The 27,347-nt window shown below is 39.0% G+C and overlaps 3 protein-coding genes across 3 annotated transcripts; all 3 read left to right on the top strand.

Annotated features, from left to right (window-relative positions):
• The first annotated feature begins 4,623 nt into the window (after positions 1–4,623).
• Positions 4,624–5,562, top strand: LOC121147806 (olfactory receptor 2B11-like). The gene has a single exon (XM_040967716.1). It carries the CDS (start codon positions 4,624–4,626, stop codon positions 5,560–5,562), a length of 939 nt encoding a protein of 312 aa, XP_040823650.1.
• An 8,015-nt stretch (positions 5,563–13,577) lies between these two features.
• On the top strand, positions 13,578–15,732 carry LOC121147771 (olfactory receptor 2B11-like). The gene is made up of 2 exons (XM_040967672.1): positions 13,578–13,586; positions 14,776–15,732. The coding sequence occupies exons 1-2, from the start codon at positions 13,578–13,580 to the stop codon at positions 15,730–15,732; spliced, it is 966 nt and encodes a 321-aa protein (XP_040823606.1).
• A 9,502-nt stretch (positions 15,733–25,234) lies between these two features.
• Positions 25,235–26,173, top strand: LOC121147770 (olfactory receptor 2B11-like). The gene has a single exon (XM_040967671.1). It carries the CDS (start codon positions 25,235–25,237, stop codon positions 26,171–26,173), a length of 939 nt encoding a protein of 312 aa, XP_040823605.1.
• The last annotated feature ends 1,174 nt before the right edge of the window (positions 26,174–27,347 follow it).

Raw genomic sequence — 27,347 nt, 5'->3', positions numbered from 1 at the left:
TTCATCACAGGAGTCATTTTTTATATATAATTTCAATTTTATGGATTGATTTTTCCATTTGTTTCACTCAGTTATTTTTATCAGATAAAATATCCTTATGCTTTCTTATGCTCTTCTACAAAATATAAAGTTTTCAAGAGTTGTGATGAAAATAAAATTGTTAATCAAAATGAAATGTGAATAAGACACAGTCAGTTGAAAAAGTAGAGATATAATGGAAATGTCAAACATAAAGAAGGCAGTTACTATACTAAAATGACTAAATAATTGTGGAAAAATATATACCGGTACAGTGAAATAGTGACGAAGACACCCAAAAGTCACAGAATCCAACAACTGGAAGTAATGAATTATCATGAGAAAGACACGGATGAAAGCTCCAGGCATAGGACTATAGAGTTAAAATATGTCTCAGAGTTTTAAAAAAAAAAAAATCCAGTAGGTAGACCTTTTGAGTTTTCCAAGAATTGGACTTGAGTTCCTGCACTTGACTATAACTGACCAGAACAAAGTTGGAGTCACTCTTTCTATAGATGACATATAATCAAATTTAGGCGCTAAAGAAACAGACCCCATAATAGACCAGTATCTTCTGAAAATACGAGATTTTGCTCTGGCTGACTCAGCATCATAAAGATATTTTCTCCACTTGAACCCATATGAAAAAAATAATCTGATTTAACTTCATTTCAAACAATGAATATTTTTCTATTATTCTTTTTCCTTGTTCCCACTTGCAAAACCCATTGTTCTGTTTCAACCCAGAGCAAGCTTTAATTTTGTTTTACAGGATGAAGGATTTCCTTATTATAGGTGCAAATCATTGAGGTTTATAATTATTTTTGGTGCAATTTTACCTGTTGGTGCAATTTTATCTGTTGACAGGAGTGATCACTGTTCTTCAAACAAAGCTACAGTTAATAAGATAAATAAGTAAAACTACAACTAATGCAAATGTAATAGTTACTGAAAGTCGGCTGGAGTGATTACTGAGCAGGAGATAGAGTGGCATGAGGACCCTGACCCAGGCGTCCCCCCGTGCTGTGATGTGGAGTCCCTGGGCACTCTGTACCTCCCTACACTCTGCAGCCAGTTTACCACATGCACATGAGTGAGAGCAGAAATTGTCTATGGACTTTTGGCTTGTTGGAGGATGTGCTGAGGGGTTGTTTTTGCTTTTATTTCAGTCAAACATGTCTGCTTTTATTTCTTTTCAAAGGGTTATTCCCCTCATAAAAGTAGATGTTTAGACAGGTAGTTACGTGTTTTCAGAACTAACTTTCACAGCAGACACAAACCGACTTCTACCCTCCTCTTTTCCCTCTTTCATACTTCCCTATCAGTGCTAATAAATAGCTGCTTTTCCAAGAAAACAAATAAATAAACATGGAAAAATTCACAGAAGATCAAATAATAAGTTTAATGAGCCAAAGAATGTTCCATTGCAGAAAAATATGAAACAAGAATATAAAAATGCTAAATGAGGAGTGAATAAGTCTCTCAAGGTGCAATTATTTTATGATATGAACAAGATATAATTTTTAGAATACTTTAGAAGATTTAACAATCCAATTAATTCATACCATGCTCATTTTGTATCCTCTGCACAACATAGAATTTTCCCCTGAAAAACAACCTAGGCCAATTTGTGCTTCTAAGTTCAGTGTACTCATGCAACATATTGAGTCATGTCAGTGCCACGTAAGGAATGCCACAATCATCCAGTGAACCTCCGCAGCCTCAAACGCTTTACCTGGAATATTGGAGCTGTAAATTTCATCTTAATATATTGCTATCCCTTTTAAAGCAGGTATTCCTTTTTGATATTTAGAACTTTAATAGTTATTTAGCAACGGTAGGAACAGATGACCAACAGTAACCTATGAGACACATTTTGTAGTTACTAAATTACATAATTCATATAAACAATTTATTAGGGTATTGGATATGGTGGGATGCCTAAAGAAATTACTGTTATTTAATTTTATTAGCACACTTCTGGGTGAGAATAGTGTATAAACATAGGACAACACTCACAGGTGAGGTGAGCAGCCTTGAGTGACAATTCTGGATCCCTTCCAGTACTTAAAGAGATAAAAAGTAATCTATGTGAAGAGGAATATTTTATAGTACTCTTTAACCACAAGTTGATTGGTATCATAACTCAAATTTTTGTCACTGTGATGCCATCTTAACTTGCCACTTGAAAATGTTAGATGGAGATATATGGATTATATGACGTGTATTTCACTACTACAGGATAAGAGCAAAATAAACAAAAACCCTCATTATTTAAATTATATTTTTCATATGCTGCTTTATTCCATATCTTGAATATGCTGCTTCACTGTAATTTGTACCTGAAAAACAGAGGAATACATCCTGAAAATATTAAATTATTTCTGAATTTGAATAACTTTTTGGTTTGAATTGAGACATTATCTTTCTCCTACTATCAGTTGCCTGAACTTCAAAAATGTATTTATAGTATATACAATTACTGAGTCACTATCAACATTACAAATATTTTCATTTTTTTAAGATTTATTTATTTTACTTGAAAGTCAGAAATACAGGTGTGGAAGGAGGAAAAACAGAGAAAGAGTGAAAAACAGAGAGATATCTAGCTGCTGGCTCACTCCCCCAAATGGCCATGGCCAGAGCAGGGCTAGTCCAAAACTGGGAAACAGGACTTTCTTCTGGGTCTCCCATGTGGGTGCACGGGCCCAAGGACGTGGGTTATCCTTCACTGCTTTCCCAGAGCATTAGCAGGGAGTGTACGGAGCAGCCACGAGAAACACTGGAGCCTGCGTAGGATGCTGCGGCCACAGAGGTTTAGCTTGCTACGCCACTGCACCAGCCCCAGCCATCCAAAATACCATCTCACAGATAAAGCTAAATACAAATGAGATAGGTAAATTTACAAATTTTAACATGAAAGATCAAGTTGCCAAATTTTAAACAAAACATTTGCTACAAACAAATTGTTGAGCATGAAAAAATATGTCATTACAGCGCAGTGCTCAGGACTTATGCTTCAGAAAATTGACACTAAAAGTGTTTAGTTATCCTGTGGTTGGTGTGGTAGTGTATCAGGCTAATCTCCTATGAGTACACAAAGGTGTCCCAGCAGCTCTCCTTCTGATTCAGTTCCACACTTAGGAAAAGGGAAGGCAGTAGAGATTGGCCCAAGTCCTTGGGCCCTTGAATGCATGTGGGACATCTGAAAAGAAGTTCCTGGAGTCTGGCTTAATATTGGCTGAGCTCCAGCCATTGTGGCCATTTGGGGAGTGAACCACAGGTTGAAAGATCCTTCTCTATCTCTCATGATCTCTTTGTAAAATCTGCCTTTTATATACAAATAAATCTCTTTTAAAAAGGGTATTATAAGTATTTTTAAAAAGCATAATCTTAATTTTAAAAGTATTTAATTCACCTGTTCAGTATTTAAAAGTTAAGGGAGATTTGTTTAAAACCAAATGATCAAACTCCAATGGAGATAATATACTTCTCACTCGCACTGAATGACGTAATTATTTACCTCACACAGAAGACTGGACACGACTAGGTTAAGCTTCATAATTTTAAGTGTTCTCCTTCTTTCTTTTCTATCTTTGAACTTCTACTCTTCTTAAACTTTCATAATGCCTTGCAACAGTGTTTCTAAAAATGAGCACTCTGATTTCTCTGGTTAATATCACACTGGTCTACCACATGCCTGGAGATATAAGCGAGTAAACATTTTAGCAAGCTCTGCAACTGAACTTTATGCAAACAAAAGTTTAAAACTTGTAACTCTAGAATTTCGAAATCATAGTCCCTTCTAATTTCCATTTAACCACCAAGAAAACTCAAGTAAACATACATATATATGTTTATATATATATCAATAACACATTCTATATGAAATATCATATATTTTATATATTCTATATACAAATAAATATAAATAACTAAATATATGAATGAGTGCAGAATATACACATAATAAACACATAATTATACATAATAACTATAAATATAACATATATATATATTTATATACACATATATAAAGAGATCCATTTATTAATTTGAAAGGCAGCATTACAGAAGAGAGAGAGGTCTTTTTTCTGTTGTTCATCCCCCCACCCAAAAACCCAAATGGGCATAATGGTGGGACTCGGCAAGGCTGAAGACAGATCCAAGAATTTCATCCAAATCATATATGTGTGTGGCAGGTGCCCAAGCACTCTCTGCCACTGCTTTCTCAGGAATATCAACAGGGACCAGACTACAAGTAAAGCAGCAGCAAACTCAAATCAGTGCACATCTGTGCAAGGGCATTGCATAGTGGCTTAATCCACATTACCAGAACACCAGCCTCTCGAATTGATACTGATCATCATCTTTGTTATGAAGAGAAGTAACTTTGAGATTCAGATGCTTCACTTAATTATTGATGGTAAATGCCATTACACCAAATATCGGCAAGATTCACACACTTTGTGTTATATCCTGATAATGTTCCTCAAACTCCCATATTCAGGGAGTGGACAGTCAGTGCAAGAGTGTGGTTGATCATTCCTCACAGATTTCTACCTTTATTCAGCTTCCTACCTGCAGGTGAAATGCATGAGGATAATGGCATCAATGAATGAAAGCCACCCTGAAGAGTTCATTCTACTTGGCTTTGCTGACCGACCTTGGCTCCAGCTCCCTCTCTTCACTGTTCTTCTCATCACATACCCCATGGCCTTGGTGGGAAACATCGCCATCATCCTGGTGTCCAGGCTAGACCCCCGGCTCCACAGCCCCATGTATTTCTTCCTCACCAACCTCTCCTTCTTGGACATGTGTTACACCACCAGCATTGTCCCTCAGATGCTGTTCAACCTGGGAACCTCTAAGAAGACAATCAGCTATGTGGGCTGTGCGATTCAGCTTTATATTTTTAGCCTAATGGGGAGCACCGAGTGTCTACTCTTGGCTCTTATGTCCTTTGATCGCTATGTGGCCATCTGCAGACCTCTGCACTACACCCTAATCATGAATCGGCACATCTGCATCTTGTTAGCGTCCATTGTGTGGCTGAGTGGAATCACCTATGCAGTGTCAGAGGCCACTGTTACATTACAGCTCCCTCTGTGTGGTGCCAATACATTGGATCACTTGCTGTGTGAGATCCCAGTGCTGATCAAGATAGCCTGTGGTGACAAGGGGACTAATGAACTCACACTCTCTATCGTTTGCATCTTCATAATAGCTGTTCCTCTATGTTTAATTCTTGCATCCTATGCTCATATTGCACATGCTATATTTAAGATTAAATCTTCTGAGGGAAGGAAAAAGGCCATTGGAACATGTTCCTCTCATCTCATTGTGGTTTTCTTGTTCTATGGTCCAGCAATAAGCATGTACCTTCAGCCCCCTTCTTCCATCTCAAAGGACCAGCCCAAGTTCATGGCTCTCTTCTATGGAGTAGTGACTCCAACAATCAATCCCTTCATCTACACTCTGAGGAACAAGGATGTGAAGGGGGCTTTGAGAAACCTGATGAGCAGCATTTTCAATTCTAAGTGAAGTAGACACCAAGAGAAATGGTTTAACAATTATACTAGGTTAATCTGAATTTTTCTAGTAAGTCAATCTTTCTTCCTCATTGTTATATTACATGTTCTTGAAAATATGTCATATTTCTGATACCCTTTGAAAACATACAAAGCAGACAATAAATTCAGTTAACATCAGCCTACTTAAAACCCTGTGGAGATATCTGAAAACAGTTACACTCTAGTTGTTACATATAAAGAGCATTTGTGCTATGTAGTTAAAACCTAGCAGTACAAAATAACATATAAATGTATTACCTCAAGTTATCCTGCAAGGTATATAGCCATAAGTATTTATCAGTATGTTCCTATCAATGTCACTTGAGAATTGATCATCTTACTCTTCACGTTTGTCCCAGGCATGTCTGTGCCAACAGAGAACATGGAACTTCTATGTGGACCAGAACAAATTTTCAACAAAACATGAGTTTTCTCACTGTGTAACTTTAAGTTATTTTCACGGCATAGCTTTATAAATATATTAAAATACTAAATTGTTATGCTCAATGCTTCATTATTTTGTTTAGAAAATATAATTCCTTATTAAGTAGATTAGATAAAGAGAAACTTCCAGATAAAATTCCTAAGATTTATCTTACATACCATAGCTTTCAATTTTCTGAACCAGAGTTCAAACAAAGATGTTATCAGTATGTTGTGCCAACATTCCTGTGCTTAAACCAGAACAAGCAAAATGAATATTGAATTGGTGTAAATATCTGAAAACAGAGTGTCAGCAGACTCAGGAAAACAATATGAGAATCTTTATGATTGAAACTTTTGAATACAAGCAATATTCAAAATTTCTTAAAAGGACTTACCTTCATTATAAGAATCACACCTGCTGTGAATATTCAACACACCGTGGCTTGATGCGTACCCTCCAAGATTAACACATTGAAATATGATGTCCAATGTGATTATCCTGAGAGATAGGATCTTTAAAGTTTGGTTCAGTCGTGTATCTTTCTCCCTTGTGAATGGTATTAAGATAGTGATAAAGTGGCTCTGTATAGAATGTGTCCTTATTGACTTGACCCTTCACATGAAGACACAGCATTAAACATGACAGAGAATGCATCAGTAGGGAGCCATCTCGGAAGCTGAGACCAGAAAATTTCCAGACGACGAACAGCCCTGATACCTTAACCTAGCATTCCAGTTAAGAACTCTGAGAATTAAATTGCTATTGTTTACAATTTACTCCGTCTCAGATATTTTGCTCTGGTAGCACAAACAGAGCAGGACAAAATGTAAAATATTATGATAAAAATTGCAATTTATGGGTGTGGTGCAGTAGCCTAGTGGCTAAAGTCCTCCCCTAGCACCTGCTAGGATCCAATATGGGAGCTGATTTGTATAGTGGCTTCTCCATGTCCATTCCTGCTCTCTCCTTGTGACTTGGGAAAGCATACAAGGACATCCTAAAACCTTGAAAACTGCATTCCTGTGGGAGACCTGGAGGAGGCTCCTGCTTTTGGATCAGCTCAACCCTGGCCATTAAAGCCACATGGGAAGTCAATCAGAAGATGGAAGATCTTCCTCTGCGTCTCCCCTCCTCTCATGTATATCTGGCTTTCTGATAAAAACAAATAAATCCTTAAAAATAGCAAACGTTTGGGTAGCAAGTAGGACGTCTCTGCTGGTTGGTGTGGAATTCATACATTGAGAATTAAACACAGTGCTGTATCAGTGAAGAAACGGGCACTTCAAGAAAGGCAAGAGTCAGCCTGAGTGGCGGGATAGAATGCCAGTCTTGTGCCTGCTGCTGCTGCAAGCATACCCGTTTGTGTCCTTGCTGCTCTACATTAGATCCAGCGCTCTGCTAATGGCTTGGAAAGGCAACGGAGAATGGTTCAAGTTCATAGCACCCTACACCTGTGCAGGAGGCTCAGAAGAGGCTCCTGACTCCTGACTCCTGGCTACTGGCTGCTGGATTCAGGTAAGCTCAGCAAAAGCATTGGCAACCATTTAGGGAGTGAGCCAGCAGATGAAAGATCTCTCTCCATCTCTCCTTCTCTATATGGAATCTGTCTTACAAATAAAAATGAAATGAATATTTTTTAAATGACGAAAGGCAAAAGCCATGTCCTCTGGTGTGATCAAGACCTCAGCAAGACACTGAGAGGAAATCTGCAGGCTAATTTGAACAATTACAAATCAGATCCACTTGGAACAATTACAGTGCTGTTCCAGTTCCTGAGGCTCATACATTTTGGCACATGCAGTTGGGAAATATCTTCAAATACTGCAAATGTATGACTGAAGGCTAGGCTGATTGCCAGAGTATGTTTTTAAAGTTTGCACACACAGAGAAAATAAAATTCTGTCTTCTCAGGAAGCATCTGTTATCACTTTTATGAGTTAACGTGTCATTTTTCTAGCTCAATCTTACATACTAAATGAGAAATACATTTCCATTTGGAGATCCTTCACAGCAGGATTTTTGTCCAGGCAGTAGCTGTGGAGACTAGCGACAATTGTTCTGATTATTTTCTGAGATGATCCTCTGCCATGAGCTAGGTAATGTGTATTCTGCCTGTTGGGTCTACCAAGATTATACTGTCAGATCATGGGAAGAAACTAAGAAATTCTGAGAATTACATACAAAATTACCAACAGGAAGAAACCTAAATAGTAGAGCAGAAATGTGTTATTGGAACTTATGAAAATGTGTACTACTCTCCTTTCCAGGCTGTGAACATTGAGGATATAAACACATGAACAACACCTTGACTAATACTGAGAAGTTCCATGGAAGGAAAGGCCCTTTTAATATCTGAAGGTAAAAAGTGGGCTTTGCCTTCAGAGTGAAGCCTGGCAAATCCCAAGAGAACATTTTCAAGGAAGATCATGTATAATTTTCACGCTTCACTAGCAAGCAATTCTTTCCTGAAAAACTAATGGAAGATCACAAAGTTTAACAATTAGAAATAATAAGCAGGAGGATGATATACACTTAAGAGACTATTTAAAGGAAAATAACAAAGTGTTCCAATAATGGATTTGTCCACCCAGATGTGCTCTCAGACATGTATAGTGTAAAACCTGAGTAGTAGGATGTGCATGTTTCACGAAAAAACGACAACTAAATAGATCTATGTGTGGATTGTGATTCAGCAAATGCCTTCATGAATAATAAATATCCAGTTTTCAAACTGTGATATACAAAATTCCAACTCCTTGAAGGAGTCCCAGAGAACAATGGCGAGTGAGGATGCATTGGATGTGGTGGAGTAGGGAACTCCAAGTCAGATCATGTGTGAAGAAAAGACACTACACCAACACAGTGACAACCACTGCCCTAGTCTAACACAAGAAGTAACTATCTTACCGTATGTTCATATTCCTAAAAGTATATATGTTTGGGCTGGTGTTATGGCACAGCAAGTGTTGTGGCCCTCTGTAATACTAGCTTCGCACTTGGGTTCCACTTAGAGTTCCAGTTGCTTCCACTGTCAATCCAGCTCTCTGCTACTGTGCCTTGGAAAGCAGCAGGAGATGGCCAGGACTCGGACTCCTGACACCCATGTATGAGTCTGGCTCCTGGCTTTAGGTGGCCCAGCTTCAGTCACAGCAGTCACTGCAGAGAAAACCAGCACACGGAAAATACTTCACTCATTTTTTTTTCTGTCACTTCCTCTCTGTGTAACTCTGACTTTCAATTAAATAAACGGTATTTTTTAAAAAATCGCAGATCTGGCACAGTAGTCTAGTGGCTAAAGTCCTAGCCTTGCATGTGCTAGAAGTCCATATGGGCACCTGTTTGTACCCCGGCTACTCCACTTCCCATCCAGGTCTTCATTTAGGTGGGCTCTGTGATCTTGACCCAGAGACCAAGGCCCTTTTGGGAACCCTACACCTGGCACTCATGGACACAGCACCAACAGCACAAGCAGGCCCAACGACCTGAGCCAGGAGACACAGGTCCCTCTAGACCCCACTTCCTGGATTCATAAAGATGACACCTACTACTTAGGCATGCTAGGGAGCTTGGCCAGAAGACCCAAGATGAGGCCAGACCACACACCCTTGATGTTCATGCGTTCAGCATCCTCCTCACAGGCAGGCCCAAGGCTCCAGTCCTTGTGACCCAAGACCCACTGAACTGATCACCCCTGAGGATCATGGACCTGGAACACTCCATTTAGATGGGCTCAGTGACCTGAACCCAGAAACCACGGCCTCTCCCGGGCCCATTCTCCTGGCACTGATGGAACTATCACCCACCACACTGGCAGGCCCACAGACCTGGGCAGGAAACCCAAGTCCCACATGAACCTTCACCCCCACAACTCATGAACCCAACACCCACTACATAGATGGGCCCAAAGAGGTGGGTCAGGAGACATAGCACCAGGCCAGATCCTTCACCCACCCCTTGGTGCTCACAGAGTTAGCACTCATGTTGCAGGTGGGATGGGCACCTGTTTCTGTCCCAGCTGCTCCACTTCCTTTCAGCTCCCTGCCTGTGATCCAGGAATGTAGTAGAGGATGGCAAAAAACCTTGGAACCCTGCACCCATGAGAGAGGCCGGGAGGAAGTTCCTGGCTCCTTATTCTGGATCAGCTCAGCTCAGCCCTGGTCATGGCAGCCTCTTGGCAAGTGAACCAGTAGACACAAGATCTTTCTTTCTGTCTCTCCTTCTCTCTGCAAATCTAACTTTCCAATCAAAAAAGGAAGAAAAAAAATAGAGTACATTGATATAAAATTTAAATAAATAAAGAAATACTTTTAAATGAGAAGATAGGATTTAGAATGCTTTCACTACAAAGAAACGTTAATTATCAAGGCAGACATGTATTTTTATCCTAGTATGACATTACATGATGAATACATGTATTGTAGTATATCAGCATGCCATAAATAGGCACAATTTTATGTGTCTGTGACAATTTTAAATGTTTCAGTGAAGAGTAGTTGTACTTATTTGAGTTTGTACTATTACTTTTCAATACACATATATTGATGTGTACTGACTAAACCTGAATAATCAATATTTGCTTTGTTTTAATATGACTTTATAATTGGAAGCTTGGAGCTAGCTCCCTTTTACTTTCTAAATTATGTTCTAGCTACGATAATCACCCGATAAACATAATGTACAATATCTACAAAAATAAATCACTGGTTCATGTATTGGGAATCTAAATGAGTCTATTTTGATTACATCAGGAGAGCCTTGCTCCACATTCAGTTCAGTCGGTAACTGCACATACATTGAAAGCATTTCCACAGAGACTTGTGCATGCCCCCAAGGAAATTTCTCTGGGATAAGGATTAATGACTTATTTGAAAACAATGCCCAAGGGTTTTTTATTGCAACAACAGCATACAGATATATGTGCAGTCTTCTTCACATTTCTACTGCTGTTTTCCTGTTCCATGGGTTGGTTTTCTCTTTGTCATCCTGAAGTTGTCCATTCAGTATCAACTGAAAAACTAAGAATTCTGATGCTAATTCATAGGTACTGTACTCACCTCTGTAATGCAATTCCACTTTCCTTCTCTGAATGTTTGAAGGATTCAGCCACAGTCATTCAGAATTTCTTTCTGTTGGAGGATATTTATCAAAATAGGGTAAGCAAAAAGATACTTGTGTTTAAAGATTTAGAATTTTCAGAAAAGAGGAGTGGTGGTGGTGGACTCTGTGTATATGGTGTGTGCTTGTGTATGTGTTTGTGTGTGTGTGTGTGTGTGTGTGTGTGTGCACATGCACAGAGATTTTGTAGCTGTTACACACATGAAAAGCAGAGAATGTCATTTCAAGTAATCTTTCAAATCTGTCAAAACATCTAATTCAATTGTTCAACAAACAATTAGGTTTCTCATGGCATTAACTATCTTCTCAATTGCTTAATCCACACATTTAGATGTTAATTAAAACTATACTAAATAGTTAACTGTGATATTTTCCTTGAATCGCAGATATGGGTGTATTACTTGAAGTGTATTGTTAAAATGGCACAGGTTAATCTGATCATGTGTTTTCATCCAAAAACCTAGTTTCTCCTTTTATTATTGCTAGATTTATACATAGATGGATAGATAGATAGATAGATAGATATAAATATTTAAAATATTCTGTATGATGTAAAAGAAGTGTGCATAAGATGAATTAGAATGAGAAAGTATAGCTACAAAGGATATGTCAACACGAATAAAATGTTGCACACTATTAAAGTGAGTTAGAAATTTTGTGTTTAAGTAGATTCCTTTGCAGTGAAACAGTGACAGTAAAAGTCCTGAAAGTAGAAGATCCAAAACACAGATGACTCTGATAACCAAAATGAAAAAAAAAAAACACAGAAATAAACAGTAATAGAAAGAGAGAGAGAGGAGAGGTAGAGAGAGAGATTGAGAGAGAAATAGAGAGAGAGAGAGAAAAAAAAGAAAGAAGAAAGAAAAAAGAAAGAAAGTCAGGAAGAAAGAAAAAGAGAAGGCAAGAAAGAAAAGGCAGAAAAAAGAAACAAAGAGAGAAAGGCAGATATAAAAGAAAGAAAGACAGAAATATGAGAATTACAGGCAAAGGATGAGCAATCTAAGCATTTTATTATACAGATTAATTGCAAATCAAGGGTAAATGACTTAGATTGAAACACATCAATAAATCCTCCAAAGTCCCCAGGGGAAATCCAAAGAAATAAAGAGACTTTAAGGTGATCAACACTCACAAATTCTGTAATTAATAAGGTTGCATTTTAAACAAAAATACTGAACAAATAATGGAGAAATTAGTGTCTCAGAATTAGTTATGGGAGCACTCATGAGCATATTTAAACCCCCACAAATTAGTAACTTACAATAAACAAATGTAAAATGGGAACATAATGATTTCAAACAATTAAACAACAAAATTTCAATAATTCAATTGTTTGAACATGAGTACATGGAGGTTTTGCAGAATACAATCTTAATCAATTAATTTATATCACATTTATTTCATATGTCATCTGCATCATAGAATTTTCATCAGAAAAAGACCTGCACAAGTCTAAATTCAGTGTACCCATTGTGAATAATGTCAAGATCCAATGAGGCTTGGAGCTGTTTTGCTCATTCAAAAATTCTTATGTATACTGTCAAATCTTTGCTAATTCCTTCAGGAAAATCATTCACTTCTTGATATTTAGAATCTCCTTCATTATTGGAAAACTCCAGAAATGAATGATCTTGGAATGGTGTTGTGGCATTGCGGCCTGGCAGCTCCACTTCTGATCTAGCTCCTTGCTAATGGCTTTGGAAAACAGCAGCAGATGGCAGGAATGCTTGTCCCTACTATCCACCTGGGACACCCGGGAGAAGCCTCTTTCTACTGAATTCAATTGTTGTCACCATCAGGGCATGGAAAGACCTTTTTATCCTCCATCCTCTCTGTGACCCTGACCTTCAAATATATATATATATATATAAAATAGCAAATGTTTCCTTCTCAATAATGTTCAAAATAGAATACTAACTGATTCAAAACATTTTTTAAAATGTTCTCTATTTTCTGATGCAGAACTCATTATTACTTTATTCTTGTTATTACAAAATTCTGACCAAAGATGACTATCACTGAAGGACAGCATTCAAGTTCACTTTTTTAGTAGCTTTGTGTCACACCTCACAGATTGACTGAGGTTTTAACTAAGCTGTCAATGTGAAAACTGTGCTTGCTTTGTAGCCTTAAAAATATAATGTAGTGCTTTTATACTAATAATTGTTTGGCAGAGAAACTCATATTTTCCCCCACTGGGATGCCATCTTACCTTTCCATATGAATATGCACCATCTTACAAAGACTGTGCATTTCATTAAACATACCTCACGATCTAAGGAGAACATCAATTCTTTCACTTTCTCAAACAATGCTTTACTTCACCAGTTGATTTGCTTTTGTTTGTATGTGCCTTTCACTTTAAAAAAAAAAAAGTATTTGCAGCTGTCTCTGGGCTTTCCTCCTGACAGCAATTCCAGGAACGTAAAAATATATTTGTGCCCATGCCAACAGTGAGTCTTTCTTACCTATTTAGTACCTTACAACAAAACAGGATGGTAAAGTATTTTGCAAAAGGAAAATACCTACAATATAGGCAAACTCAAACAGAATGTAACAAAGTACATGTGATCAAAGTTCAAAAGCACTCAGACACACAAAAACAACAGCTTGGAAAAATGAGAAACTTGTCAGTAGCTGAACTCTTTCCGTTGATACCTACTGAAATTGATGCTAAAATAGTCACATGTTTTATTGAATCCTAAAGAGCTAAGAAATGTCCGTTTAAACCCCAGTTTTCTTACTATCCAGAAATGATCATTCATCCACTGGGAGTTGATAACAGCTCTCCTGAGATTCTCATAGATCCAGGTCTTCTCTACCGTGTTCTAGTGTCTCACCATCTCATACTTGAACTCTTGCTAGCCACTCAGTAACGTCTGCTTGGCAATGATTCTCACAAGGAAACCTCCAACTCCAGAGACCAACACTGCCCCTACTCTGTCAGGGAACACAACAGACTTCTGTTAAACCCAAAAACCTACTTACCAGGTATTTATGCAAAATAAGGTTAAAAAAATGCTACTTCAGTGTTTTCCAAACATAGCCACTTCTACTTTGCATTTAGTAATCATTACAAGTGATACAGAGTTGTTGTCACACTTTCACTTTTGAAGAGGAAATTCAGATCAAGATTTTCCTTGCAGAAGGCTTTCAATTAAAGTCAACTCAGAAAATAAAATCATTGAATACCAGATCCTTTATACCATTTAACTCAGATCTGAATGGCACTGTCTATTAATGGCTAGTGCCTAACTAATTTTATTACAGTGTAAACCCATCATGTTTATCTGCTTTTCTTATTTTTTCTTGCAAAGTCACAGAAACAAGGAGAAGAGACATGGAGGAAGATCTTCCATCGTGGATTCACTCCCCAACTGGGGACCGATGACAGGAGCTGAACAAATTTGAAGCAGGGAGCCCAGAGCCTCTTCCAGGTCTCCCAAGCAGGTGCAGGGTACAATGTCTCTGTGCCTTCCCCAACTGCTTTCCCAGGTCACCAGCAGGGAGCTGGATGGGAAACAGGATCACTAGGATTAGTCCAACATCAATATGGGATCCCAGCACATTGAAGGGCAGGATTTTGGCATCTAGGCTACAACCCAAGACCACTACATCCTTTTGTGACTTTGTTTGATTCAGGTAAACAAATTGAACACAATAGCACCAATGAATGAAAGCCACCCTGAAGAGTTCATTCTACTTGGCTTTGCTGACCGACCTTGGCTCCAGCTCCCTCTCTTCACTGTTCTTCTCATCACATACCCCATGGCCTTGCTGGGAAACATCGCCATCATCCTGGTGTCCAGCTTAGACCCCCGGCTCCACAGCCCCATGTATTTCTTCCTCACCAACCTCTCCTTCTTGGACATGTGTTACACCACCAGCATTGTCCCTCAGATGCTGTTCAACCTGGGAACCTCTAAGAAGACAATCAGCTACATGGGCTGTGCGATTCAGCTTTACATCTTCACCATAATGGGGATCACAGAGTGTCTGCTCTTGGCTCTTATGTCCTTTGATCGCTATGTGGCCATCTGTAGACCTCTGCACTACACCCTCATCATGAATCGGCGCATCTGCATCTTGTTAGCATCCATTGTGTGGCTGAGTGGAATCACTTATGCAGTCTCAGAAGTCACTGTTACATTACAGCTCCCTCTGTGTGGTGTCAATACATTGGATCACTTGCTGTGTGAGATCCCAGTGCTGATCAAGACAGCCTGTGGTGACAAAGGGGCTAATGAACTCACACTCTTTGTCGTTTGCATTTTTATAATAGCTGTTCCTCTATGCCTAATTCTTGCTTCCTATGCTAGTATTGGACATGCTATATTTAAGATTAAATCTTCTGAGGGAAGGAAAAAGGCCATTGGAACATGTTCCTCTCATCTCATTGTGGTTTTCTTATTTTATGGTCCAGGCATTAGCCTGTACATTCAGTCCTCTTCCTCCATCTCAAGGGACCAGCCCAAGTTCATGGCTCTCTTCTATGGAGTGGTGACTCCAACAATCAATCCCTTCATCTACACCCTGAGGAATAAGGATGTAAAGGGGGCTTTGAGAAACCTGGTGAACAGTAATTTCAATTTTAAGTGAAGTAGACACCAAGGGAAATGGTTTAACAATTATACTAGTTTAATATGAATGTCTCTAACACGTCAGATTTTTTTCCTCATTGTTATATTAGATGTTCTTGAAAATATGTCATATTTCTGATGCCCTTTGAGAACATACAAAGCAGACAATAAATTCAGTTAATATCAACCTGCTTGAATCTGTGGAGATGTCTTGAAACTGTCACATTCTAGTTGGTACAATAAAAATCAATTGTGCCATGTAATTAACACCCAGTAGTATAATATAACATATAAATTTACTACTTCAAATTATCCTCCAAAGTCTATCATGATACGTGTTTATCAGTATGTTCCTATCAATGTCACTTGAGAATTGATCATGTTACCCTTTTTGTTTGTCCCAAGCATGCTTGTCCCAACACGGAACACTGAACATTCTATGTGGACCAGAACAAACTATCAACAAATCATGAGTTTTCTCACTGCGTAACTTTAAGTTATTTTGATGGCATAGCTTTATAAATACATTAAAATACTAAATTATTGTGCTCAATGCTTCATTATTTTGTTTAGAAAATATAATTCCTTATTAAGTAGATTAGATAAAGAGAAAAGTTACAGATTAAAATTCCTAAGCTTTATCTTACATACCATAGCTTTGAATATTCTGAACCAGAGTTCAAAGATGTTATCAGTCTGTTGTGCCAACATTCCTGTGCTTAAACCAGAACAATGCAAAATGACTTGTGAATTGATGTAAGAAAGTCAGCAGACTCAAGAAAACAATGTGAAAAACTTTCTATAGTGTAACCTTTGAATACAAATGATACTCAAACTTGCTTAAAATGACTTAAACATCGTTAAAGGAATCACACCTGCTGTGAATATTCAACACACCGTGGCTTCATGTGTACCCTCCAAGATTAACACATTGAAATATGATGTCCAATGTGATTATCCTGAGAGATAGGATCTTTAAAGTTTGGTTCAGTCGTGTATCTTTGTCCCTTGTGAATGGTATTAAGATCGTGATAAAGTGGCTCTGTATAGAATGTGTCCTTATTGACTTGACCCTTCACATGAAGACACAGGACAGAGACACAGGACACAGGACACAGGACACAGGACAGAGATGCATCAGTAGGGCACCCTCTAGGAAGCTGAGACTAGAAAATTCCAGAAGACAAACAGCCCTGATACCTTAATCTAGCATTCCAGTTAAGAACTCTGAGAATTAAATTGCTATTGTTTACAATCTACTCCATCTCAGATATTTTGCTCTGGTAGCACAAACAGAGCAGGACAAAACGTAAAATATTATGATAAAAATTGCAATTTATGGGTATGGTAGCCTAGTGGCTAAAGTCCTCCCCTAGCACTTGCTAGGATCCCATGTGGTTGCCAGTTTGTGTAGTGGCTTCTCCATGTCCATTCCTGCTCTCTCCTTGTGACTTGGGAAAGCACACAGGGACAACCTACAGCCTTGGAATCCTGCTTTCCTGTGGGAGACCTGGAGGAGGCTCCTGCTTTTGGATCGGCTCAACTCTGCCCATTAGGACCACTTGGGCCAATTTCAGCTGATGGAGATATTCCTCTCTGTATCTCCTCATCCTCCTCTATATCTAGCTTTGAGTAAATATAAATAAATCCTTAAAAATAGCAAACGTTTGGGTAGCAAGTAGGACGTCTCTCCTAGTTGGTGTGGAATTCATACACTGAGAATTAAACACAGTGCTGTATCAGTGAAGAAACGGGCACTTCAAGGAAGGCAAGAGTCAGCCGGTGTGGCGGCATAGAAGGCCAGTCTGTGCCTGCTGCTGCTGCAAGCATACCCGTTTGTGTCCTTGCTGCTCTACATTAGATCCAGCGCTCTGCTAATGGCTTGGAAAGGCAACGGAGAATGGTTCAAGTTCATAGCACCCTACACCTGTGCAGGAGGCTCAGAAGAGGCTCCTGACTCCTGGCTCGTGACTCATGGTTCCTCTCCATGGCTGCTGGATTCAGGTCAGCTGAGCAAAAATAACCTTAGCAGCCATTTAGGGAGTGAACCAGCAGATGAAAGATCTCTCTCCATCTCTTCTTCTCTATATGGAATCTGTCTTACAAATAAAAATATATAAACCTTTCAAAAAGAAAGGACAAAATGCAAAAGCCATGTCCTCTGGTGTGATCAAGACCTCAGCAAGACACTGAGAGGAAATCTGCAGGCTAATTTGAACAATTACAACTCAGATCCACTTGGAACAATTACAGTGCTGTTCCAGTTCCTGAGGCTCATATATTTTGGCACATGCAGTTGGGAAATATCTTCAAATACTGCAAATGTATGACTGAAGGCTGGACTGATTGCCAGAGTATGTTTTTAATGTTTGCACACACAGAGAAAATAAAATTCTGTCTTCTCGGGAAGCATCTGTTATCACTTTAATGAGTTAACGTGTCATTTTTCTAGCTCAATCTTACGTACTGAATGAGAAATACATTTCCATTTGGAGATCCTTCACAGCAGGATTTCTGTCCAAGCAGTAGCTATGGAGACTAGCGACAATTGTCCTGATTATTTTCTGAGATGATCCTCTGCCATGAGCTCGGTAATGTGTATTCTGCCTGCTGGGTCTACCAAGATTATACTGTCAGATCATGGGAAGAAACTAAGAAATTCTGAGAATTACATACAAAATTACCAACAGGAAGAAACCTAAATAGTAGAGCAGAAATATGTTATTAGAACTTATGAAAATGTGTACTACTCTCCTTTCCGGGGTGTGAACATTGAGGATATAAACACATGAACAACACCTTGACTAATACTGAGAAGTTCCATGGAAGGAAAGGCCCTTTTAATATCTGAAGGTAAAAAGTGGGCTTTGCCTTCAGAGTGAAGCCTGGCAAATCCCAAGAGAACATTTTCAAGGAAGATCATGTATAATTTTCACGCTTCACTAGCAAGCAATTCTTTCCTGAAAAACTAATGGAAGGTCACAAAGTTTAACAATTAGAAATAATAAGCAGGAGGATGATATACACTTAAGAGACTATTTAAAGGAAAACAACAAAGTGTTCCAATAATGGATTTGTCCACCCAGATGTGCTCTCAGACATGTATAGTGTAAAACCTGAGTAGTAGGATGTGCATGTTTCACGAAAAAACGACAACTAAATAGATCTATGTGTGGATTGTGATTCAGCAAATGCCTTCATGAATAATAAAAATCAAGTTTTCAAACTGTGATATACAAAATTCCAACTCCTTGAAGGAGTCCCAGAGAACAATGGCGAGTGAGGATGCATTGGATGTGGTGGAGTAGGGAACTCCAAGTCAGATCATGTGTGAAGAAAAGACACTACACCAACACAGTGACAACCACTGCCCTAGTCTAACACAAGAAGTAACTATCTTACCGTATGTTCATGCTCCTAAAAGTATATATGTTTGGGCTGGTGTTATGGCACAGCAAGTGTTGTGGCCCTCTGTAATACTAGCTTCGCACTTGGGTTCCACTTAGAGTTCCAGTTGCTTCCACTGTCAATCCAGCTCTCTGCTACTGTGCCTTGGAAAGCAGCAGGAGATGGCCAGGACTCGGACTCCTGACACCCATGTATGAGTCTGGTTCCTGGCTTTAGGTGGCCCAGCTTCAGTCACAGCAGTCACTGCAGAGAAAACCAGCACACGGAAAATACTTCCCTCATTTTTTTTTTCTGTCACTTCCTCTCTGTGTAACTCTGACTTTCAATTAAATAAACGGTATTTTTTAAAAAATCGCAGATCTGGCACAGTAGTCTAGTGGCTAAAGTCCTAGCCTTGCATGTGCTAGAAGTCCATATGGGCACCTGTTTGTACCCCGGCTGCTCCACTTCCTATCCAGGTCTTCATTTAGGTGGGCTCTGTGATCTTGACCCAGAGACCAAGGCCCTTTTGGGAACCCTACACCTGGCACTCATGGACACAGCACCAACAGCACAAGCAGGCCCAACAACCTGAGCCAGGAGACACAGGTCCCTCTAGACCCCACTTCCTGGATTCATAAAGATGACACCTACTACTTAGGCATGCTAGGGACCTTGGCCAGAAGACCCAAGATGAGGCCAGACCACACACCCTTGATGTTCATGCGTTCAGCATCCTCCTCACAGACAGGCCCAAGGCTCCAGTCCATGTGACCCAAGACCCACTGAACCAATCACCCCTGAGGATCATGGACCTGGAACACTCCATTTAGATGGGCTCAGTGACCTGAACCCAGAAACCACGGCCTCTCCCGGGCCCATTCTCCTGGCACTGATGGAACTATCACCCACCACACTGGCAGGCCCATAGACCTGGGCAGGAAACCCAAGTCCCACATGAACCTTCACCCCCACAACTCATGAACCCAACACCCACTACATAGATGGGCCCAAAGAGGTGGGTCAGGAGACATAGCACCAGGCCAGATCCTTCACCCACCCCTTGGTGCTCACAGAGTTAGCACTCATGTTGCAGGTGGGATGGGCACCTGTTTGTGTCCCAGCTGCTCCACTTCCTTTCAGCTCCCTGCCTGTGATCCAGGAATGTAGTAGAGGATGGCAAAAAACCTTGGAACCCTGCACCCATGAGAGAGGCCGGGAGGAAGTTCCTGGCTCCTTATTCTGGATCAGCTCAGCTCAGCCCTGGTCATGGCAGCCTCTTGGCAAGTGAACCAGTAGACACAAGATCTTTCTTTCTGTCTCTCCTTCTCTCTGCAAATCTAACTTTCCAATCAAAAAAGGAAGAAAAAAAATAGAGTACATTGATATAAAATTTAAATAAATAAAGAAATACTTTTAAATGAGAAGATAGGATTTAGAATGCTTTCACTACAAAGAAACGTTAATTATCAAGGCAGACATGTATTTTTATCCTAGTATGACATTACATGATGAATACATGTATTGTAGTATATCAGCATGCCATAAATAGGCACAATTTTATATGTCTGTGACATTTGTAAATGTATCAATTAATAGTGATTGGACTTATTTGAGTTTGTACTATTACTTTTCAATACACATATATTGATGTGTACTGACTAAACCTGAATAATCAATATTTGCTTTGTTTTAATATGACTTTATAATTGGAAGCTTGGAGCTAGCTCCCTTTTACTTTCTAAATTATGTTCTAGCTACGATAATCACCCGATAAACATAATGTACAATATCTACAAAAATAAATCACTGGTTCATGTATTGGGAATCTAAATGAGTCTATTTTGATTACATCAGGAGAGCCTTGCTCCACATTCAGTTCAGTCGGTAACTGCACATACATTGAAAGCATTTCCACAGAGACTTATGCATGCCCCCAAGGAAATTTCTCTGGGATAAGGATTAATGACTTATTTGAAAACAATGCCTAAGGGTTTTTTTCTCCTAACAACAGCATACAGATATATGTGCAGTCTTCTTCACATTTCTACTGCTGTCTTCCTGTTCCATGGGTTGGTTTTCTCTTTGTCATCCTGAAGTTGTCCATTCAGTATCAACTGAAAAACTAAGAATTCTGATGCTAATTCATAGGTACTGTACTCACCTCTGTAATGCAATTCCACTTTCCTTCTCTGAATGTTTGAAGGATTCAGCCACAGTCATTCAGAATTTCTTTCTGTTGGAGGATATTTATCAAAATAGGGTAAGCAAAAAGATACTTGTGTTTAAAGATTTAGAATTCTCAGAAAAGAGGAGTGCTGGAGGACTCTGTGTGTGTGTGTGTGTGTGTGTGTGTGTGTGTGTGTGGTGTAGTTTGCATGTGCACAGAGATTTTATAGCTGTTACATATATGCAAAGCAGAGAATGTCATTTTAAAACATCTATTTCAATTGTTCGACAAACAACTAGGTTTCTCATTGCATTAACCTTCTTCTCATTGGCTTAAATCAGACATTTAGATGTTAATTAAAACTATGTTGAACAGATGCTAAATAATTATCTGTGATATTTTCCTTAAATCAAATGGATACATTACATGAAGCGTATGGTCAAAATGATACAGGTTAAACTGCTCGTGTGTTTTCATCCAAAAACCTAGTTTCTCCTTTTACTATTGCTAAATTTATACATAGATGGATAGATAGATAGATATAAATATTTAAAAGATTCTGTATGATGAAAAAGAAGGGTGCATAAGATGAATTAGAATGAGAAAGTATAGCTACAAAGGATATGTCAACACGAATAAAATGTTGCACACTATTAAAGTGAGTTAGAAATTTTGTGTGTAAGTAGATTCCTTTGCAGTGAAACAGTGACAGTAAAAGTCCTGAAATTAGAAGATCCAGAAGACAGATGGACTCTGATAACCAAAATAAAAAAGAAAGAAAGGAAACAAAGAGAAAGAAAGAAAGAAAGAAAGAAAGAAAGTCAGGAAGAAAGAAAGACAGAAAGAATGAATGAAAGAAAGGAAAGACAGAAATATGAGAATAACAGGCAAAGGATGAGCAATCTAAGCATATTATTATACAGATTAATTACAAATCAAGGGTAAATGACTTAGATTGAAACACATCAATAAATTCTCCAATGTCCCAAGGGGAAATCCAAAGAAATAAAGAGACATTAAGTTTTCAACACTCACAAACAAATTGCAGTTTGTAAGGTGGCATTATAAACAAAATTATTGAACAAATAATGGAGAGATTACTGTCTCAGATTTAGACATAATCAATTATGGCAGAACTCATGGAACATCAAATAAAACCCCCCCCAAAAATGAGTGACATCATAAACAAATATAAAATGGGTATATAAAGATGTCAAACCAATAAACAACAAAATTTCAATTAATCAGTTGTTTGAACATGAGTGCATGGAAGTTTTGCAGAATACAATCTTTTTTTTTTAAAGATTTATTTTATTTTTTATTGGAAAGGCAGATATACAGAGAGAAGAGAGAGAGGAAGATGTTCCATCTGATAATTCACTCCCCAAGTGAGCACAACGGGCCGATACTATGCCGATCCAAAGCCAGGAGCCTCTTCCGGGTCTCCCACACGGGTGCAGGGTCCCAAAGCTTTGGGTCATCCTAGACTGCTTTCCCGGGCCACAGGCAGGGAGCTGGATGGGAAGCAGGGCTGCCGGGATTAGAACTGGCGTCCATATAAGATCCCGGGCATGCAAGGCGAGGACCTTACCCACTGCGCCACCGTGCCGGGCCTGTACAATGCAATCTTTATCAATTAATTTATATCACCTTAATTTCATATGTCATCTGCATCATAGAATTTTCATCAGAAAAAGACCTGCAAAAACACAAGTCTAAATTCAGTGTACCCATAGTGAATAATGTCAAGATCCAATGAGGCTTGGAGCTGTTTTGCTCATTCAAAAAGCACTCCTAGCACTCAGATGCTTTCATTGGAATCATGAAATTCTTATGAATATTCTCAAATCTTTGCTAATTCCTTCAGGAAAATCATTCACTTTTTGATGTTTAGAATCTCCTTCATTATTGGAAAACTCCAGAAATGAATGATCTTGGAATGGTGTTGTGGCATTGCGGCCTGGCAGCTCCACTTCTGATCTAGCTCCTTGCTAATGGCTTTGGAAAACAGCAGCAGATGGCAGGAATGCTTGTCCCTACTATCCACCTGGGACACCCGGGAGAAGCCTCTTACTACTGAATTCAACTGTTGTGGCCATCAGGGCATGGAAAGACCTTTTTATCCTCCATCCTCTCTGTGACCCTGACCTTCAAATATATATATATATATATAATAGCAAATGTTTCCTTCTCAATAATGTTCAAAATAGAATACTAACTGATTCAAAACATTTTTAAAAATCTTTTCTATTATCTGACACAGAACTCATTATTACTTTATTCTTGTTATTACAAAATTCTGACCAAAGATGACTATCACTGAAGGACAGCATTCAAGTTCACTTTTTTAGTAGCTTTGTGTCACACCTCACAGATTGACTGAGGTTTTAACTAAGCTGTCAATGTGAAAACTGTGCTTGCTTTGTAGCCTTAAAAATATAATGTAGTGCTTTTATACTACTAATTGTTTGGCAGAGAAACTCATATTTTCCCCCACTGGGATGCCATCTTACCTTTCCATATGAATATGCACCATCTTACAAAGACTGTGCATTTCATTAAACATACCTCACGATCTAAGGAGAACATCAATTCTTTCACTTTCTCAAACAGTGCTTTACTTCACCAGTTGATTTGCTTTTGTTTGTATGTGCCTTTCACTTTAAAAAAAAAAAAAAAGTATTTGCAGCTGTCTCTGGGCTTTCCTCCTGACAGCAATTCCAGGAACGTAAAAATATATTTGTGCCCATGCCAACAGTGAGTCTTTCTTACCTATTTAGTACCTTACAACAAAACAGGATGGTAAAGTATTTTGCAAAAGGAAAATACCTACAATATAGGCAAACTCAAACAGAATGTAACAAAGCACATGTGATCAAAGTTCAAAAGCACTCAGACACACAAAAACAACAGCTTGGAACAATGAGAAACTTGTCAGTAGCTGAACTCTTTCCGTTGATACCTACTGAAATTGATGCTAAAATAGTCACATGTTTTATTGAATCCCAAAGAGCTAAGAAATGTCCGTTTAAACCCCAGTTTTCTTACTATCCAGAAATGATCATTCATCCACTGGGAGTTGATGACAGCTCTCCTGAGATTCTCATAGATCCAGGTCTTCCCTTCTGTATTCTAGTATCTCACCATCTCATACTTGAACTCTTGCTAGCCACTCAGTAACGTCTGCTTGGCAATGATTCTCACAAGGAAACCTTCAACTCCAGAGACCAACACTGCCCCTACTCTGTCAGGGAACACAACAGACTTCTGTTAAACCCAAAAACCTACTTACCAGGTATTTATGCAAGATAAGGTTAAAACAATGCTACTTCAGTGTTTTCCAAACATAGCCACTTCTACTTTGCATTTAGTAATCATTACAAGTGATACAGAGAGTTGTTGTCATACTTGTTCTTTTGAAGAGGAAATTCAGATTCAGATTTTCTTTACAGAAGGCTTTCATTTACAGAGCCAACTCAGAAAATAAATTAATCCAATACCAGATACTCTATATTGTTTAACTCAGCACTGAATGGCACTATTAATGGCTAGTGCCTAATTATATTTTATTACAGTGTAAACCCATCATGTTCTTACTTCTCTTACTTTTTTTTGCAAAGTCAGATGCACAGAGAGGTGGGGGGTGGGGGGAGATCTTCTTTCAGTGGATTTTCTTCCCCAACTGGGGACAATTGAATGGAGCTGAACAAATTTGAAGCAGGTAACCCAGAGCCTCTTCCGGGTACCCAAGCAGGTGCAGGGTCCCAAGTCCTTGTGCCATTCCCAACTGCTTTCCCAGGCCATGGGCAGGGAGCTGGATTGCAAACAGCATCACTAGGATTAGTTCAACACCAATATGGGATCCCAGCACATTCAAGGTCAGGACTTTGGCATCTAGGCTACATCTCCAGGCCATTACATCATTTTGTAACTTTGTTTCATTAAGGTAAGCAAATTGAACACAATGGCACCAATGAATGAAAGCCACCCTGAAGAGTTCATTCTACTCGGCTTTGCTGACCGACCTTGGCTCCAGCTCCCTCTCTTCATTGTTCTTCTCATCACATACCCCATGGCCTTGCTGGGAAACATCGCCATCATCCTGGTGTCCAGGCTAGACCCCCGGCTCCACAGCCCCATGTATTTCTTCCTCACCAACCTCTCCTTCTTGGACATGTGTTACACCACCAGCATTGTCCCTCAGATGCTGTTCAACCTGGGAACCTCTAAGAAGACAATCAGCTATGTGGGCTGTGCGATTCAGCTTTATTTCTTTCACACCATGGCAGGCACTGAGTGTCTGCTCTTGGCTCTTATGTCTTTTGATCGCTATGTGGCCATCTGTAGACCTCTGCACTACACCCTCATCATGAATCGGCACATCTGCATCTTGTTAGCATCCATTGTGTGGCTCAGTGGAATCACCTATGCAGTGTCAGAGGCCACTGTTACATTACAGCTCCCTCTGTGTGGTGCCAATACATTGGATCACTTGCTGTGTGAGATCCCAGTGCTGATCAAGATAGCCTGTGGTGACAAGGGGACTAATGAACTCACACTCTCTATCGTTTGCATTTTTATGGTAGCTGTTCCTTTCTGCTTAATTCTTGCTTCCTATGCTCACGTTGCACATGCTATTTTTAAAATTAAATCTTCTGAGGGAAGGAAAAAGGCCCTTGGGACATGTTCCTCTCATCTCATTGTCGTTTTGCTGTTTTATGGTCCAGGCATTAGCATGTACCTTCAGCCCCCTTCTTCCATCTCAAAGGACCAGCCCAAGTTCATGGCTCTCTTCTATGGAGTGGTGACTCCAACACTCAACCCCTTCATCTACACCCTGAGGAATAAGGATGTCAAAGAAGCATTTCTAAACCTAATGAGAAGTATTTTCAATTTTACGTGACATTTCTTAAATTTGAAAAGGAATTATTTGAGTGTTAGAGAAGCCTCTAATGTGTTTTTCTAGTAATTCACTACAAGCGTGAATTTCATGCTACTTCTCCTGCTTGTCAAATATTTCCTTTTTTTCCCCCTTTATGTCGTGTCAGGCAAGGACTACACTCAGTTAATATTCACCAAAATAATCACTAATTTTTAAACGTAAATTAAAATACTTCTTTTTGTCTGGCCCATACTAACATGGAAACTACATTAAGTGGCACATATGTGACATGTATTCAAATTGTCAGCATATAACAGCATGACTATAGCATGATTCTAATAACAGCATCTGAGAAACACTATCTCATTCTTTAACTTACACTGGACCTCAGTAAGTGTCCTAATTTCACTGTGAACTCAGTGTGATGCTCCCCATGCTTTTGAAGAATAATGAATTTATCATCCTTAATTCATGCATATGCTATTGTTTCTTTGGAAAAATACCTACTAGGATGAGTAGCTTGAATAGCCACTAGCATCCCATGTCATGGTGCTTGGGTTCAATTTCTGCCTCTGACTCTATCTTCATATATATGCAGACTCTGGTGGGTAGAGGTGATGGTCCAAGTAGCTGGGTTACTCTTGCAACACAATTGTATACCTGATTTGAGTGACCAAGTCCTAGCTTAGATCAGCCTGGTGACATTTCAGGCATTTGAGGAGATCTGGGAGCATCTCATGATGCCTGCTGTCTCCCTCTAATTCTAACTCTGTGTCTATGTCTCTCTGCTTCAAACATCAGTAAGTTTAAAAGTGCATTGTAAAATTGTTTCTTGTATATGCATATAAGGGTTTTTTGCTTTTGAAGGACATCATTAAATATTAAAATAAATTAGAAAGACAAAAAGCATGCCTTTAAACATTCTTTTTAAATATTTTAAGTCTTTTAACAGTGAAAGAACACGCAGTGATGTTAGTAATGACCACAACCTGCAGTCCTTTTTATGTAAATATTGGATCTGTTCAAAAACCAACATGGAAAAGACATTATTTGTTTCTGTAATGAAAAGCCAGCATTGTTGCCTAAGGGTTTAAGCCTCCATCTCCAGTTCTGACATTCTATATGGATACCTTGCTAATGTTCCTGGGAACATCAAAAGATGGTCCAAGTACTTGGTTCCCTGTTCTTGTATGGG

Source organism: Ochotona curzoniae, unplaced genomic scaffold, assembly GCF_017591425.1.
Source record: "Ochotona curzoniae isolate NIBS_2020 unplaced genomic scaffold, NIBS_Ocur_1.0 scaffold_461, whole genome shotgun sequence".
Lineage (NCBI taxonomy): Eukaryota > Metazoa > Chordata > Mammalia > Lagomorpha > Ochotonidae > Ochotona > Ochotona curzoniae.
This window is presented reverse-complemented; position numbering and strand designations above follow the sequence as displayed.